The sequence below is a fragment of the Chaetomium strumarium genome (assembly GCF_033439665.1).
Source record: "Chaetomium strumarium strain CBS 333.67 chromosome Unknown B0T15scaffold_5, whole genome shotgun sequence".
NCBI lineage: Eukaryota > Fungi > Ascomycota > Sordariomycetes > Sordariales > Chaetomiaceae > Chaetomium > Chaetomium strumarium.
Genome location: NW_026944433.1, coordinates 3,121,578 through 3,137,061, shown reverse-complemented (window position 1 = coordinate 3,137,061; position 15,484 = coordinate 3,121,578). Strand labels below are relative to the sequence as shown.

The following is a 15,484-nucleotide window of genomic DNA, read 5'->3' as shown; positions in this document are numbered from 1 at the left end:
AGGTTCGAGGGACCATACTATCCGGCTCTGGGATGCGGCGACAGGTATACACCAACAGACGCTCGAGGGGCATAGCGATCCCGTCAGCGCAGTGGCGTTCTCGCCGGATGGGAAAACGCTCGCGTCAGGTTCGAGGGATAACACTATCCGGCTCTGGGATGCGTTCTTGCTGGATGGGAAAACGCTTGCGTCAGGTTCGGAGGACGAGACTCTCGAGGGGCATAGCCATTACATCAGTGCAGTGGCGTTCTCACCGGATGGGAAAACACTCGCATCAGGTTCGGAGGATCGGACTATCCGGCTCTGGGATGCGGCGACAGGTACATACCAACAGACGCTCGAGGGGCATAGCGATTCCGTCAGCGCGGTGGTGTTCTCGCCAGATGGGAAAACGCTCGCGTCAGGTTCATGGGATAAGACTATCCGGCTCTGGGATGCGGCGACAGGTACATACCAACAGAAGCTCGAGGGGCATAATAGTTACGTTAGTACGGTGGCGTTCTCGCCGGATAGGAAAACGCTCGCGTCAGGTTCGGGGGACGATACTATCCTGCTCTAGGATATAGTGACAGGTATATACCAACAGACGCTCGAGGGGTATAGCCCTTACATTAGCGCGGTGGTGTTCTTACCGGATGGGAAAACGCTCGCGTCAAGTTCGGAGGACAACACTATCCGGCTCTGGGATGTAGCGACAGGTACGCCCTAACAGACGCTCGAGGTGCATAGCCATTCCGTCAGCGCAATGACGTTCTCACCGGATAGGAAAACACTTAAGACAAACTATAGCCTCTTGAGTATCAACTCAGGCTCGGATGCTTCCCGAAACCAGAGTGATATTCTCTTGGTCGATGGCAAATGGATCACCAAAGGTGGAAAGTATCTTCTCTGGCTTCCTCCCGATTACCGGGCATCGTGCATATCAGTGTACGATCATACACTGGTCATAGGACATGCCTCTGGGCAAGTGACGTTCTTGCAGATTGTTTCCGCTTAGTAATGCAGTAACTAGTGTTATATATATCTGATATCTTTGCTGAAATGAAGGGTCTGGGAAAAATGCTTGCTTTATACTACTTAGTTCTCGCCACTCATATAAATGTTGACAAATACACCTTGCCACTCTGCGAGGCATCAGATGATTTGAGACGGTATGCAGGGACTATACACCCACCGAGCCCTGTAGTGGACACCTTATGCTGCACTTATGCCTGGCGGTGTTGATAATGTTTTGAGGCAGCTATACGTAATTCTGTGAGACCTTACCCGTATCCGCAATGGCAAGGCACTTGGTGAAGGAACCAGCCCTGTCCTCTCTTATGTTTAACCGTTGGTGGAATCTGCAATGGAGCCGGATTCGCCTTATCATTTGACGGCCGTCATCGTAAGGATAGCCATTTCTTGCGGCAGCTACTTCTGGCTGACGGTCCAGGTCGGCTGACGGTCATCATAATACTGTGTTGTTGCACTATGGTATATATCCTGCCGGGTACACAAGCGCGTGCGAGGGCACACGGTGTGGCTGGTTAAATGCATAAACGGTCCGTGCGCCAGAAAGATGTGTGAAAGAAAAGCGGAAGCCGATTTCGCTAGTGACTGTAGGTTTTGTCGTGGCACCAGGCCAGCGAGTGCTGACGCGCCAAACCTGCTGCTCACGTTTCCGGCCCCTTGAGCGCGAGCGGAGCCGAGAGGAATGCAGCCCAAAAGGCGGGAGCAACCAAGGAGCTGGAAATGGAGCTGGAAATGGCACCTGCGGGCTCGACGACCTCCGGTCTCCCTCCAAGAGTCTCCCAGGCGCTCCTCTGGTCTTCCTCCGAGCGCTCGAAACCACCGCCCGAGCCTTCGCAGTCCCAAAACTCCGGCACTGACGGATCGATGCAATGAGTCAAGGCTTATCTACGGATGTCCCTACCAAAAGAATCCGCTCACCGCTCTTATATATAGCCGGCAGAATTAGCCGGTATTTACAACAGCTGTATTCGGTCCCAATTAGGAAGGGATAAACTCCCCCGCATCGTACATCTCTTTCCATCATCATCCTCTTCAACGAACCTCTTTTATTATGGTTTACCATGATATAGCTACACGCGCTCAAGCGCTAACTCTCAAGTTGATTGTTCAGCTCGATAATAAGCAGGTGGAAGAGCTTACTGGCATTAAGCCGCGGACTCTTAACGACCTTGCCGATAGAGCTCTCGCACGTGGCTTCGACCCAAATGTCTCCCCCCCTATCATCCTCGACGAACATGTCTGTGATGCTCCAAAGACCGGCCGTCCCTCGAAGAAAGGCGATAATAAAGATGCTGTTCTTGAGAAGGTCCGCTAGAGCCGGTTCGGCCGTAAGATGACATACGCTTATATCTCGGCGGAGTTAGGCAATACCATCTCGCCAATGACTATCTGGCGTATCCTCTGCGCTGCTAGGATAAAGAAGACGAAGCCAACATGCAAGCCTGGTCTAATAGAAAAGATGAAGAGAGATCGGTTCGAGTTCTATCTTCGCTTTGAGCATTAGACTCTCGAAGATTGGAAGCGAGTTATCTGGTCTGACGAGATATCTATCGTCTTAAACTATCGCCGGGGTGGTTACTACGTTTGGAGGACCCCTAAGGAGAAGTTCGTCAAGTCTTGTATTCGCGAGCGCTAGAAGGGATATACTGAGTTCCAGTTCTGGGGCTGTTTCTTATACGATTTAAAGGGGCTATATTATATTTGGTATCCAGAGACCGTACAAGAGAGGAAGGCAGCCGAGAAGGACCTCGAGGAGCTGAATATAAAGCTAGAACCCATCCTCCGCGAGCAATAGGAGCTAGAAACTGGAATAAGGCGCTTGAAGCTACAGAATCAAGGCGGACGAGCTCCTCAATGGAGGTGGGATACGAAGCACGGCAAGCTTATACGACGAGAAGGCTCTGGCGTTGATTGGTATCGCTACCAGAAGGAGATCCTGATGAAGAAGCTCATTCCATACGCCAAGCAGTATGGCCCAGATGCTCTTGTTCAGGAAGACCTGGCACCTTCTCACGCCCACCACGCACAAGCTACAATCTTCTCAGCGGCTGGAGTATTAAGACTCGTCTGGTACCCCAACTCCCCTGATCTTAATATGATCGAGCCGTGTTGGCCGCATCTAAAGCGGGTAATAACAAAGAAGGGAGCTCCAAAGAACAAGAGCCAGGCAGAGATAGTCTGGAAACAGGCGTGGGATGATCTAGAACAGTGGAGGATACAACGTTGGATTGAGAGGATCCCGCACCATATCTAGGAGGTCATTCGCTTGAAGGGCGGGAACGAATACGCAGAAGGGACGTCAAACAAACGCCGTCAAGATGTTGTTCTGTCCCCCGGGCCTAGCACTGAATAACTTCACTGTTTCCTAATAGAGTAGTAGATTCTGGAGAGATGGCAGGAGGTAATTACCTTACACTTGTTTACAAGTGTGGTGGTCTTGGCGCTGAAGGCGGTGAGCGGGTTCTTTTGGTAGGGACATCCGTAAATTAGACGTTTCAGTTGCATGAGGTGGGGCTTTTCAGCTCTGGGCGGCGGCTAATGGGTGGGTCAACGGGGGTGGTCGTATCCACCTTCCTATTGGTCAGTCGGCGCAGCATACCCAAATACGAAAGCGAACCGTGGTTCGTCCATTGGATGAAAAATGTGGGGCTTGCAGTGACTATGGCGCTTAACAATTGGTCGGCACTCGTGGTTCCCATTCCTGCACGCTCGCAGCCATCCATTCCTCAGACGTCACTCCATCTCGAGACATTCTTCCCCAGACACATAACCAGGACCTCGCGCTCCCCCCTCCGTTCTCATCACCATGGCCCACACTCGAGCCCAAACAGCGGCCCAAAGGGCGCTCCTGTCGCCAGCGTCAAATCATCAAGGTACTTATTCTTCGCAGCGTAAAGGACATCTCCCGCTGATGCTTGCAGGAAATCGACCCCAGGGCATCCAGCCGCGCAAAGGCAGTTCTCGAAAGCGCGCAAGCAGACACGCTGAACGCAATCGCCTGCGTCCAACTATACCCAGCGAGACGCCGACGGCGCCTGTCCAGAGCAGAGGTCGTAGGCGTAAGCACACAATCGAACACGCACTCGAGGCCAGCTAAGACCCGGACCCAGAGCCAGACCCGAAGCGACGATGGACATCCCCTCCACGCCCTGCGGAAGTCGCATTTAGCGAGCCAGCGATTGGCAGCAGTGCCCACAAACACACTGACCCGGTTGCTTTCTGGGCGAATGAAGGGCACTGGCCATAGGAGCAGGACTGGCCGGAAGAAACCTCAGAGACGGATCTCACCATGGACCATCTCCTTGCGCGGAAGAAATCCTCGTCCAATCTGTCCCGGAAGCAATCGAACTCGGCGACATCCACGACACCCAGCGACCAAAAGCCGAGGGATGAGAAGAGCGCACCGTATCGACACCAGCGTTATGAGACCCTTCTCGAGGTTAAAGGCAGCTATATGACCAAAGCTCCCCTAGGCTTAGTCAGCGCGAGCCAGGCTCTTTGCCGGACTCTCCTCGGGATGCCTTAGCCAGTTCCTGGCGATACACTCTTCCCAGATGACATCTTCGAAACGATATGCCAGAGGATACACAATAGAAATAAGGCGCGAGTGATTCAGGATATTAGTCGGTTGATTGTCCCTTCAGCCGAAAGTCTTGCTACTTTTGGTACAAAGCACCTTGACATCTTGACGGAGAGCGTTAACGAAGGATGGAACAACTCGATCCCTTTCACCAGCACTCGTCCCCAGCCTGACTACTCTGTTGGGTTCAGGCGAGATGCGTTCACCGAGGACCAGCTCGCCAAGCTGTCGCCCTTCATTGGCGACTTCATTGCCGGGGACTAATCCTTCTTGGCCACATACTATATGTACTTCCCGTTCCTGACATGCGAGGTGAAGTGCGGCGCCGCGGCGCTCGACATTGCAGACCGTCAGAACGCCCATAGCATGACCCTTGCGGTGCCGGGTATCGTCGAGCTTTTCTGTGCTGTCAAGCGCGAGGATGAAGTCAACAGGAAGATCCTCGCCTTTTCCGTCTCGCATGACCATACCTCGGTCCGGATCTACGGCCACTACCCAGTGATAGCCGGGAAAGACACCAAGTACTACCGCCATCCTATCCACAAATTCGACTTTACCGCGCTTGACGGAAAGGACAAATGGACGGCATATCGGTTCACGAAGAACGTATACGACATATGGATGCCCAAGCATTTCGAGCACATCTGCTCTGCCATCAATCAGCTGCCGTCGGATTTGGACTTTGATGTCCCGCCGCTTTCTAAGGCGACCGGGCTTTCCCAGGATTTGAGAGACTTGATGCAGTCAGATGCCAGCTGCGCTTCTATACCTGACGAGCGGGGCAGCCAGTCGAGCAATGTCGAGCCGGAAGCGGACACTCCAGGTACCTCATTCAGTGAGCCGAAGAGGAATGAGCCGAAGAGGAGGAAAGGATAAGGCCCGGAGTTGGCGGGTGGATAGCATAGGATACAATTGACCGGCATCTTGATCGTGTCTCACAACACAGAACACCGCACTAGCAGTGTCAATCCTCATCGTTGCTCTAACGACCCCGGGAAGAACGCCTTGCTCAGGAGGGCGGTGTTCGCGACAGGCTTGTGGCCCCTGATGCTTATGTTTGTCGCCTACCGTTCCACAGTTTTCCAGATCAGGTTGGTCTTTATAAGGGTGTGGACTTGTGCCGGGAACTGTGCAGTCCTTCAGACAGTTGGACGTCAGCCGGCAGGATAGAGGCCTCTGCGCGGGCGGCTTCCCACCCTGTGATCGTATTGGCGGAAGCACCCAGCCCCTTAAGCAAATCTTGTACTAGCCACTGGGAATTCTTATAAAGAGTTTCCACAACGACGTCTCTCAGGCTCTATCATTTTCAACAGTGGATCCATACACCTCTACTAACATCTTGGACATTAATGATTTCCTTGAGGCAACGCGGGCCGCTGCCTTGAAGTGTCGAAGGGCAACGGCCTTCAGTCCACGTATCAGATACTTTTCTGCCAAAGCGTAAACCTTTCCATGGGTAACAAGGACATCCCTAACCGGCTTATCAACATCGGTTCCGTCTCCGTCTGTGTCTGATCCAAGGCTGCGATCGTATTGCAACTGTACGTCGTAGTCAAAATGGTACAAGTAATGTACCATTAAATGGACAAGCCGAAGATCATCATCCAGAAGGTATACCGTTCCTTCTTATACCTCCTAAAAAGACGATGTCAGTTAGAGTCGTCGCAAGCATATAGACTGCCACTGACCTTGAAGCCAGCACGGCAAGCTACAGAGAGGAACTCGGACTACGTGCATACGATAGCCCTATATACACGGTGATTTTTCCCTCCGCAGTATATCACGACGTCTGCATACTCCCAACTGGAGTAGAGCCTAGCCAGAGGCTATTGTCACTACCTACAAGTTTCGGAGAACGGAAGAACAAGGAGAGCAGAATGAGTATACTCTTTTAGAGAGCCGATCAGGGCTTTAGAGGGCTCATCACCAGCTATATCGCGGGCTGTCTGAGTTACAGAGCCAGCTGGCTTGTCCTCGAACCCAAACGACAACTCCGAACTTAGCGTTGTTGTCTGCACAATTCGTCGTACAGGAACTGCAGGTATTTTGGCCGAAAGGAGGTTGAAAGCATGTCGGTCCGAGTTCTCGGGGTGCTGTCTCAATGCTTGTACATTTTTGAACTCACGATTGCACGTATTGCAATAGGACATCTTAGCCCTGTAAGGGAATGCCTCAAGACTGCATCAGGTTATCATTTGCTGCCACCGGTGGTATCGTCGTCTCTCGGCGTTCCGCCCAACGGTCAATGAGCCACGTGACTTGCGTAACGTTACTACTTCCCCCGCGCAAGGCCACGAAGGCCATCCATCCGACGACCACCAACGACTTGTGAATGTAATACATTCGCTAGCAATCCTGATTAGAAACTTCTTTGTACCCAAGTTTGTTAAGGTATCATTATAAAGGGGCTATACGAAGTAGATCCCAACAGGGACGTTATTATTATCCTTCGCAATTCGGGCGCGCCGTTTACGGAAGCCGCTACTGAAGATCCCTTCACCTTCGCGGCAGGTCCCATTAGGTATGAATTACAGTCGACTGGCGGACCTGGCAAGAAGAACAAGAAAAAGAACAAGAAAAAGGAAAAAGGGCCAAGTAGGTCTTCTTCTACTCCTGTTCCAGGTGTTTTCCCTGATGCCTCTCTTAAACTAAACCCGCCGTCGGAAACTAGAAGCCACTGCATTAAGGGAAGAAGCTGCTATTGAAGTAGAACCAGCTATTGCAGCTAGAGACGCTGCTATCGAGCAAATCACTGCTACCGAGGAAGCCCTTGCCATTAAGGAGGCCACGACTGAAGAAGTTGTCACCATCGAGGAAGCCTCACCAGAAGCCCCTGCCGAGGAGGCCCTAACCATCGTTACAGGAGAGCCTGCCACCGAAGCGGAATCCGTTGTTGATGCTGAACTCGTGGCGGAACTAGATAATTTGCAGGGAGGTCGCTCCGAGGAGCAAGAAGACGGCCGACATTTCTCGGACGTATCGGGAATGCAACTGCAAGTTTCATCGAGGCACCTGATCCTGGTATCTCGCTACTTTCAGGGTGCCCTAAACGGTCCCTGGAAAGAAGCGACGTCCGTCTCAGCCGACCGCTCCCGTCACGTATTTGCTGCCGACTAGGACTCGCAAGCATTCTTGATCTTGATGCTTATTATTCACGGTTGTAACAGACAGGTGCCTAGACTTGTCAGCCTCGAGTTGCTTGCAAAGATTGCTGCTCTTGTGGACTACTACCAATGCCTCGAAGCGGTCGAGGTGTTTGCAGGATTATGGCTTCAGAGACTGAGAAGCCAACGTCAACTTCCAGAGCAGGTCGGGAGGGACCTTATTTTATGGCTCTTTATATCGTGGGTATTTGCTAATGGCGATATCTTCACGTCCGTAACGACCATAGCCCTTCGGCAAAGCCAAGGGCCGCTTCCAACCTTGGGCCTCCCAATCCCAGAAAAAATCATTGGTAAAATAGACCAGGAAGAAAGTTAACGCATTCGGTGGCTAATGATCTGGCCAGAGGCGATTGATCGCCGCAGACAAGAAGTCGTCGAAAAGGTCACCACAGCGCTCCACGGGCTCTGCGTTTCATTTCGTGACAGTCCAGATCAATGCTGTTTTGAGTGCTCGTCGATCCAACTCGGTGCGCTCACGAAGGAGATGCATGCAAAACGGCTCGAACCAAGACCAGCATCACCAATGCTCGGTTACAGTGTGGTAGCAACAATAGATACCGCGAGGAGCTTTCGTTCTCCTCAGTGGGACTGTAAGCGAAGGGGTTACAGGTATGCATCGCGTTATTGCGATCTAGAATCCATTATTCGATCAAAGGTGGATGGTTTGAAGGAGATGATACGTGGTCTGAAACTGGGTGATTTTCAGGAACGTCGCTCCCCCGTGGCATCCGATGGTCTTGGAGCGACGGCAGCAGCTTGATATGGATTTTAGCTTGATTTGGTGTTTGAATACTGCAGCTCGCGAACTACTGGATGAGAAGGGGGCTACTTAACGTAAACAAAGGAATCCGATCTGGGAAGCCAAGAAGTGCAAGAACGATATTTCTTTGCACCATGGGTCATCACCTAGCCGAGGGAGACCTCGAACAGTATCTGTACTAACCTGGCCATGAAGGCGCTCATACCTGTCCAGTGCCTCTGTCAGGGACATGTTCTTGTAGGGCTTCCATGTCTTCTCTCCGCCTTTCCATTTCACAAGCAGTTCCATGCTGGCAGCTCTAGTGCATGCTGGAAATGGCCAGCCTAGGCGAGCCCGAAAGGAACCGCAACGGCGATCCCAACATAGAAGGCGCAAAGCCAATAGCTGAACTGAAGCCGGTCTATCCGCATGGAGCGTAGGCAGGCGTATAGTTGGAGAAGAGAAGGAAGTGCGAACGCTGCAGCCGCTTGGGCCACTTGGTCAGGATCAATATTATTCTCCATTTGATGAACGAATGACAAAGCGCGTGGGAGCAAGGCGGACAAGGCAACCATGGTGACCTCGCAGGAAAGTGCACTGCAAGCGCAGGGTCTGCCATATATACATGTGCACCCAACTGATCACGAACTCCTTGGCCGCGTGGTGAACGGCACGAGACGGTTTTACGCGGGCTTTCCGTCCGAGCAGCGTGGGATGCTTCCCAGCCCGCCATTGGGAACTTTGCTTGTTCGAGAAGCTAATGAGCTGGAGCCACCGCAACAGGGGCATCCGACTCCCCGGGGTCAGCAACTGCGTGGCTGCGCAGAGGACTGCATTTGTCAGGGGCCGTGGCTCCCCGAGCAGCGCGGGATGATTCTCAGCTTGTTGGATCCTCAAGCCTACAGGGACGGCAGCTCTCTCTTCGTACCGAGTGCGTTATCACGAGATCAACATCTTGACTGGGTTTCCCTTACCGATGCTCCGCCTTGCCCTCCTAAGGCAGGAACCTCAATATGAGCGCCCAGGGGTTTGAGACCAACGCATTTGACCAGGCTCAAGTGACGGCTATTGAGCGCCATGAACGTAACTCCAAATTTCATGCGAGGCAAGCTGGCATATTTGTTCATTGACCAGTAGAATATGAGCGCTTCAGGTACTTGTCGAGGCGGCCGGCTCGGCATGCATCGCGCGCCGATATTGACCTCTCGACCAGAAGTAAGGCCAACTCATTGACGAATAGTCTGCTTGTCCCTTGATCGACATGTCATCAGATATCAAATTCCTCGGTGGGTATGCCGTCAATCCGGCACGTGTTGTATACCTGGACGGCTATTATAGCCTTGCAAGGCTGGAGCGGGACTGACTATGGGAGCGCGGGATTGAGGAAGAATCGAGGACGGGGTTGATGGCGGGATCGAGGGCGGGATTGTATGATTTAGCGTCGAAGTTATTTGCTGGAAATTAGTGTGGGACTGAGTGCGGGACCGAGTGCAGGACCAAAGTATGGATTTGAGTGCGGGGTTGAGTGTGGTCGAATGAGACCAAAGTGCGGGAATTTTGAGTGGGCCATATAGTTGTGCGGCGTGTGACAACCGGGGCCATAGCTTCTGTTGCAATAATCGGTGTTCGAGAATCGTAGGTTGGGCATCAACGCCAAGCACCTTCAACCTTAGTCGGTATAGTCAACGTAAAACCTATCTTAGCGGTCTTGAAGATATGAACTTTGCTAAAGAGAAAGCTCTTCTTATATCCTGAAGGAGAGGTCCTATATACTAGAAAAACGAGTAGGAGGTTGGGACATTCTTAGTCTTCTCCCCTTTATAGAGTTATACGATTTTTTCTGATAGAGGAAGCAATAGAACCCCGACTGAACTTGCCCTATAAGTCGCTTCGAGCATGCCTAATACCGGCATAGACGCCCTAGATAGAAAGCAGGAGTATATTTCCGGATTATATACCTTTACGGTATAAGATCAGACAAGAGTCGTTGTAAGAGGTATAATAATTATAATCTATAGGCAAGGACAGACTTAAGCTAGGTAGTATAGGAAAAATACTAGAGCGGAAGGATAGATTATGTCTAAAGGGGAGAAAGTCCAAGTATATAACGTAGATGTTAAGTTCAAGAAATAAGTTGAGGCGCTGATAATTTGAACCCAAGATATTCGACTATCTTCCACCCTATCTAATACCCTACTTTGATAACAAAGGATATATCCTGCAAGTTAGAATCTAGGATTAGCGCTATAATTATATCTATTGTGACGAAACCACAGGCAGTCCTGCCTCTGAAAGGGTTCGCCGGTCGAAGGTAACTGCTGGTCGGACTGTAGGTCTCGGTGAAGCCAAAAGGTTCACAACAATGCTTGCCGCAATGTCTGCACAATAGGTATGGGCTATTGCTTGTAATATTGCTCACTGGAGAACTCCCAGAGTCCTCCAGAACGAGTGACTATATACTAGCTATCTTCTTGGGTGCTCAGTACTTCGATTCGATGAGCACCCAGGTGCTCATCGTGATATGCCCCTGATCACTCTGATCGCTTACATCCTGCAGAGTGCTCAGCGGTATTGGCACCTTAGCACCTTTGCCTGTCTCTGACTGGTCCGCCTAGTTGTCCAAATGATTGGCTCGGGACGCCCCCGCGTCCCCACATACGGCCGTCTGCCCTGCAGCCTGCCGTTGGTTAATTCGTGACACGATGCCCCTCCTCTAGGGTCGACGCCCCGACGACCAAGTTCCTGAAATAACCAACAGCCCTGGCTATTCTCCTTGTGTCTCGCCCTAGTAGGTTCTTCCCTCCTGCATCGTCGTCATCATGCCTGACCGTATAGAGAAAAAGAAACGAACGAGTTCTGACCGTCGTCGCGATCAGGTGCGCTTCCTCGCGCGGACCGGTGTTATCATGCCTTCCTGCACTTATTGCCACGAGAAGAAACTGGAGTGCGTTGCTCATGAGCGTTACGAACGTTGCCTTCCTTGCGTCAAGGCAGGTCGTTCCAACTGCGATGTCCATGGCGTAGATTGTGAGTCTGCCGCTTCTCTTTGCTCCCATGCTTGCTGACTTCCGTAGTGCGTCCTTTTATTAAGGAAAAGGAGCGTCTTGATGCCGAGCGTCGGGCCACGATTAGCAAATTACTTCGTTTGGAGCAACAGTCGCGGGCGTTGGAGGAGAGGGCTCGTGCAGCCTTCCGTCGGGAGTCTCGTTTGTTGGACGAGGAGGAGAAGGAGGAGTCGGAGCAGGCTTCCCTGGCCGCTCTGCCTTCGGATGGCACGGCAGCAGCGTCCCTAGGTACTACCGCTTCGCCTTCTTTGTCGGATTTCCTTGCTCCAGGTCCTGCTTCGTCGGATCACTTGGATCCCAACTGGTTGTCGGACGTTCCTATAGACTGGAGTGTTGTTGGGGGAGGTCCCTCGTTTCTGGCTCCACAGGGTTCTGGTGGTGGGAGCCCTCCGGTTTCTCAAGGTAGTGGGGGTTCGTAGCTGGTGGTGGTCGGGTCTTGGTCGCGCCTGCCGTGCGTGTCGTGTTGTAGCGTGGCTGCCTGCAGCCGCTCTTTCCTGCCTGGGGTTCTCAATCTGATTCTTGTTGCCTGTTTCCCGACAAATGAAATGGCTCAGTGGTGTAGCTTGGTTATCACACCCGAGTGATTGCTCTGGGAGACCATGGGTTCAAATCCCATCTGTGCTACTGCTGGCTGTGGTATGGGATGACGTCGTGCAAGTCGTCACCCAGAACACGGTCAGCTTTTGCGTTTTTCCTCCTTCCTGGGCGGTCTGGGTTCCTTCGGTGGAATTCTCTTAGTTTTTCTGCGCAGCTGAGGTGTTCTGCTGGTTCCCATGAGTTGTCTTCTGGCCCGAAGTCGAGCCATTTGATCAAGTATTCTAGCCTTCCGTTGGCTATTCGTGAATCCAAGATTTCCTCAACGTCCCATTCTTCTTCTTCGTCCTCGGCTTCGATGTCCTTTGCAACCCGTGCGTTCCTGGGTGCTGGTTCGAGGAGCGAGATATGGAAGACGTTGGTGCGTAGCTTCATCGTTGATGGTAGCGAAAGTCGATAGTTGGATCTCGAGATTCTTGCGTCGATTTTGAATGGTCCAATCTTTCTGAAGTCGAGCTTCTGGCTTGGCCGTTTCGTTCTCAAATTCCGGGAAATGAGGTAGACCATGTCTCCTCTCTCAAGGCGAGGTCCCTCGAGCCGATGTTTGTCGTAGTACTCCTTCATCCTGAGTCTGACGAACTCGAGTTCTTCTTTTAGCATTGCATGCAGTGCATGCATCTTCTCCGCCTTGATTTTTGCCCTGGGTACCGTGACATCTGGTCCCTGGCGTAAATCTGCTTCGTAACCAAAGTTCGCGAAGAACGGAGTGACCTTTGTTGTCTCCGTTGGCGTTGTATTGTATGCAAGCTGTGCCGCTGGCAATAGATCAACCCAGTCGTCTTGCTGGAAGTTGACGAACGTCCTGAGATATTGTTCGACGATCTGGTTGAGCCTTTCTGTCTGGCCATCTGTCTGCGGGTGGTATGCTGTTGAAAGCTTGCTTTTCGTGCCCAAACGCTTCATAAGCGTTTGCCAGAACTTTGATGCGAATTTGGTGTCTCGGTCTGTGATCCATTCTTCCGGCCACCCATGAACTGCTGCGATGTGCCGATAGATCGTATCCGCAAGTTGCTCTGCTGACCATGATTCTTTGTATGGGAAGAAGTAGCTCCACTTGGTGAGTCGATCAACCACAGTGAGGATGCTGTCATACTTCGTTCCGGTAGTCGAGTCTTTCGAAAGCGGTAGTTTGGTGATAAAGTCCATCGTCACCGAACTCCATGGTCGTTCTGCAACTGGCAATGGTTCCAAGAACCCGTATGGTTTGTGCCGTGCCGACTTGCTTCTATTGCAGAGGTCGCATTCCTGCACAACAGTCTTGACTCTGGTCCTGAGTCCTGGGAAGTCGTAGTGTTGCCGAACCTTGGCGACTGTTTTGGCGATTCCCATGTGTCCTCCGAGTTTTGACTCGTGGATTGTCCTGATTAATTCCGTTTGATCCTGTGGTGCGACGTAGGCCTTGCCGTTGTACCATAACGCTCCATCTCTCCAAGAGATGCCTGCCTTCTCGTCTGCATCGTTCTGCTTCCGGTCTTGGAAGTCTTTTCCTAGCCGTTCTTCCCTGAAGACTGCGCAGCATTCTTCAAACGGTTGCAGAGGTTGTGTGCCGGGATCTTCGTCCTGTCGTGGAAGCGTGTCGTCATCGAGATCTTCCATCGGTTGGGGAGCGTGCCGTAGGGAACCGTCTGGCTGTTGTTGAAGTAATGGTGGCGAGGCTTCTGGTTGGCTGTTCCTGAAGTGATCTGGCCTCCTGCTCAACGCATCTGCCCGTGCGTTTTCCGAGCCTTTTTTGTAATTGATTTTGAAGTTGAACTCTGAAAGGAATTCTGCCCATCGAGTCTGTCGTCCGTTCAACACCTTGGTGGTAGTGAAGTACCGCAAGTTCTTGTGGTCTGTATAGACCTGGACTTCGTGGGTTGTGCCGCTGAGGTATGGTCTCCATTCTTGAAAGGCTTCGATGATGGCTAGCAACTCTTTGTCGTGGATTGGGTAGTTGAGTCGTGGTCCTTCGAGCTTTTTCGAAAAGAATGCAACTGGGTGTAACTTCCCATGTTCATCGCGCTGGCCAAGTTGTCCTCCGATTGCATAGTCTGATGCATCGGTTTCGACCTCAAATGGCTTCCGTGGGTCTGGCAACCAGAGCACTGGATCGGCGATGATTGCGTCGCGGATCTTCTGAAACGCTTGTTCGTGCTCGGCTTCCCACCGGAACTCGATGTCTTTCTTCGTGAGTTCGTGCAATGGTCGTGCAAGGTCGCCAAAGTTCCTGATGAACATTCGGTAGAAGTTGGCGAATCCGATGAATCCTCGCACCTCTGTCGTCGTTGTTGGTCGTGGCCATGTTTTGATCGCTTCGATCTTCGCTGGCTCCATCCTGATTCTGCCAGGCGAAATTTCGTATCCGAGAAACACTGTTTCCGTAACATGGAATTCGCTCTTATCCTTGTTGACTGACAATTTATGCTCGTGGAGTGCGTTTAGCACTGCCCTCACGTGTTCCTTGTGTTCCTCGAGTGTTTTGGAGAAGATGAGGATGTCGTCTAGGTAACAGACTGCGAATCGGTCGAGGAATGGGCGGATCGCATGATCAACGACCGCCTGGAAGGTTGCCGGTGCGTTTGTCAATCCGAAGGGCATTACGAGGTACTCGTAATGGCCGTAGGGAGTGCGAAACGCTGTCTTCCATTCATCCCCTTCCTTGATGCGAATGTGGGCGTACGCTGTTGGAAGGTCGAGGCGAGTAAAGTAACGGGCGCCTGCCAACTGGTCTCGAAGCCGCGAGATAAGTGGCAAGGGGTACCGGTTCTTTACCGTCTCTCCGTTCAGCTGTCGGTAGTCCACACACATCCGAAGCTTCCCATCCTTCTTTGGAACGAATAGGACTGGGTAGCCCGCCGGTGATGTCGATGGTCTGATATGCCCTATCTTGAGATTCTCCTCAAGATATCTCCTTAACTCAGCATCTTGTTTTTCGTTGGTGTGGTACACCTTGAAGAACTTCAATTGGGCTCCTTCCTTGAGTTTGATTTCGTGATCCCAAGGTCCATGGTCTGGTAGCCCCTTAAGATGCTTTGCTTCGAACGCCGGGTGTCCTTGGTATTCCGCTGGGATTTTGCCCGTTTCCGCGTTCTTCTCTGTACTCCGGTAGTACGAGAACTTGTCTCCGGCCGTGATACTGGCCGCTTCCCTCCAGGTGACCCAATCCTGGAATTCAAATTCTCCGGTCTCATCGATTGAGATGACAGCGATTTCGATGTCGTCTGTGTCTCTCTGAGCCGTGCGAGGGCATCGTCGCAAGTGGCGTCGTCTCTGGCCTGGTCTTGCCGATTCCCGCTGTTCTTCCTGGTGACTGCCGCCTCTTCCTGAGTCCGTAGTGCGCTGCCTGGCACTG

General features: G+C 52.0%; 3 protein-coding genes and 1 non-coding gene across 4 annotated transcripts; all 4 read left to right on the top strand.

The window, feature by feature from the left end:
• Positions 1-3,732: 3,732 nt before the first annotated feature.
• Positions 3,733-5,467, top strand: B0T15DRAFT_568540 (uncharacterized protein; the record flags this gene model as incomplete). The annotated part of the gene is made up of 6 exons (XM_062870770.1): positions 3,733-3,884; positions 3,966-4,070; positions 4,110-4,222; positions 4,259-4,489; positions 4,538-4,771; positions 4,904-5,467. Exons 1-6 carry the CDS (start codon positions 3,818-3,820, stop codon positions 5,465-5,467), a joined length of 1,314 nt encoding a protein of 437 aa, XP_062720624.1. The 5' UTR covers positions 3,733-3,817.
• Positions 5,468-6,660: 1,193 nt separating this feature from the next.
• Positions 6,661-7,708, top strand: B0T15DRAFT_512934 (uncharacterized protein; the record flags this gene model as incomplete). Its single annotated transcript, XM_062868011.1, has 4 exons — positions 6,661-6,750; positions 6,882-6,919; positions 7,023-7,186; positions 7,317-7,708. The coding sequence occupies 4 exons, from the start codon at positions 6,661-6,663 to the stop codon at positions 7,706-7,708; spliced, it is 684 nt and encodes a 227-aa protein (XP_062720623.1).
• Positions 7,709-8,515, top strand: B0T15DRAFT_398894 (uncharacterized protein; the record flags this gene model as incomplete). Its single annotated transcript, XM_062864977.1, has 2 exons — positions 7,709-8,045; positions 8,100-8,515. Coding segments are annotated over 2 exons (753 nt in total), but the record flags the coding sequence as incomplete, so codon positions are not given.
• Positions 8,516-12,106: 3,591 nt separating this feature from the next.
• On the top strand, positions 12,107-12,183 carry B0T15DRAFT_t163. Its single transcript has one exon. It is a non-coding gene; the product is annotated as a tRNA-OTHER (tRNA).
• Positions 12,184-15,484: the final 3,301 nt, after the last annotated feature.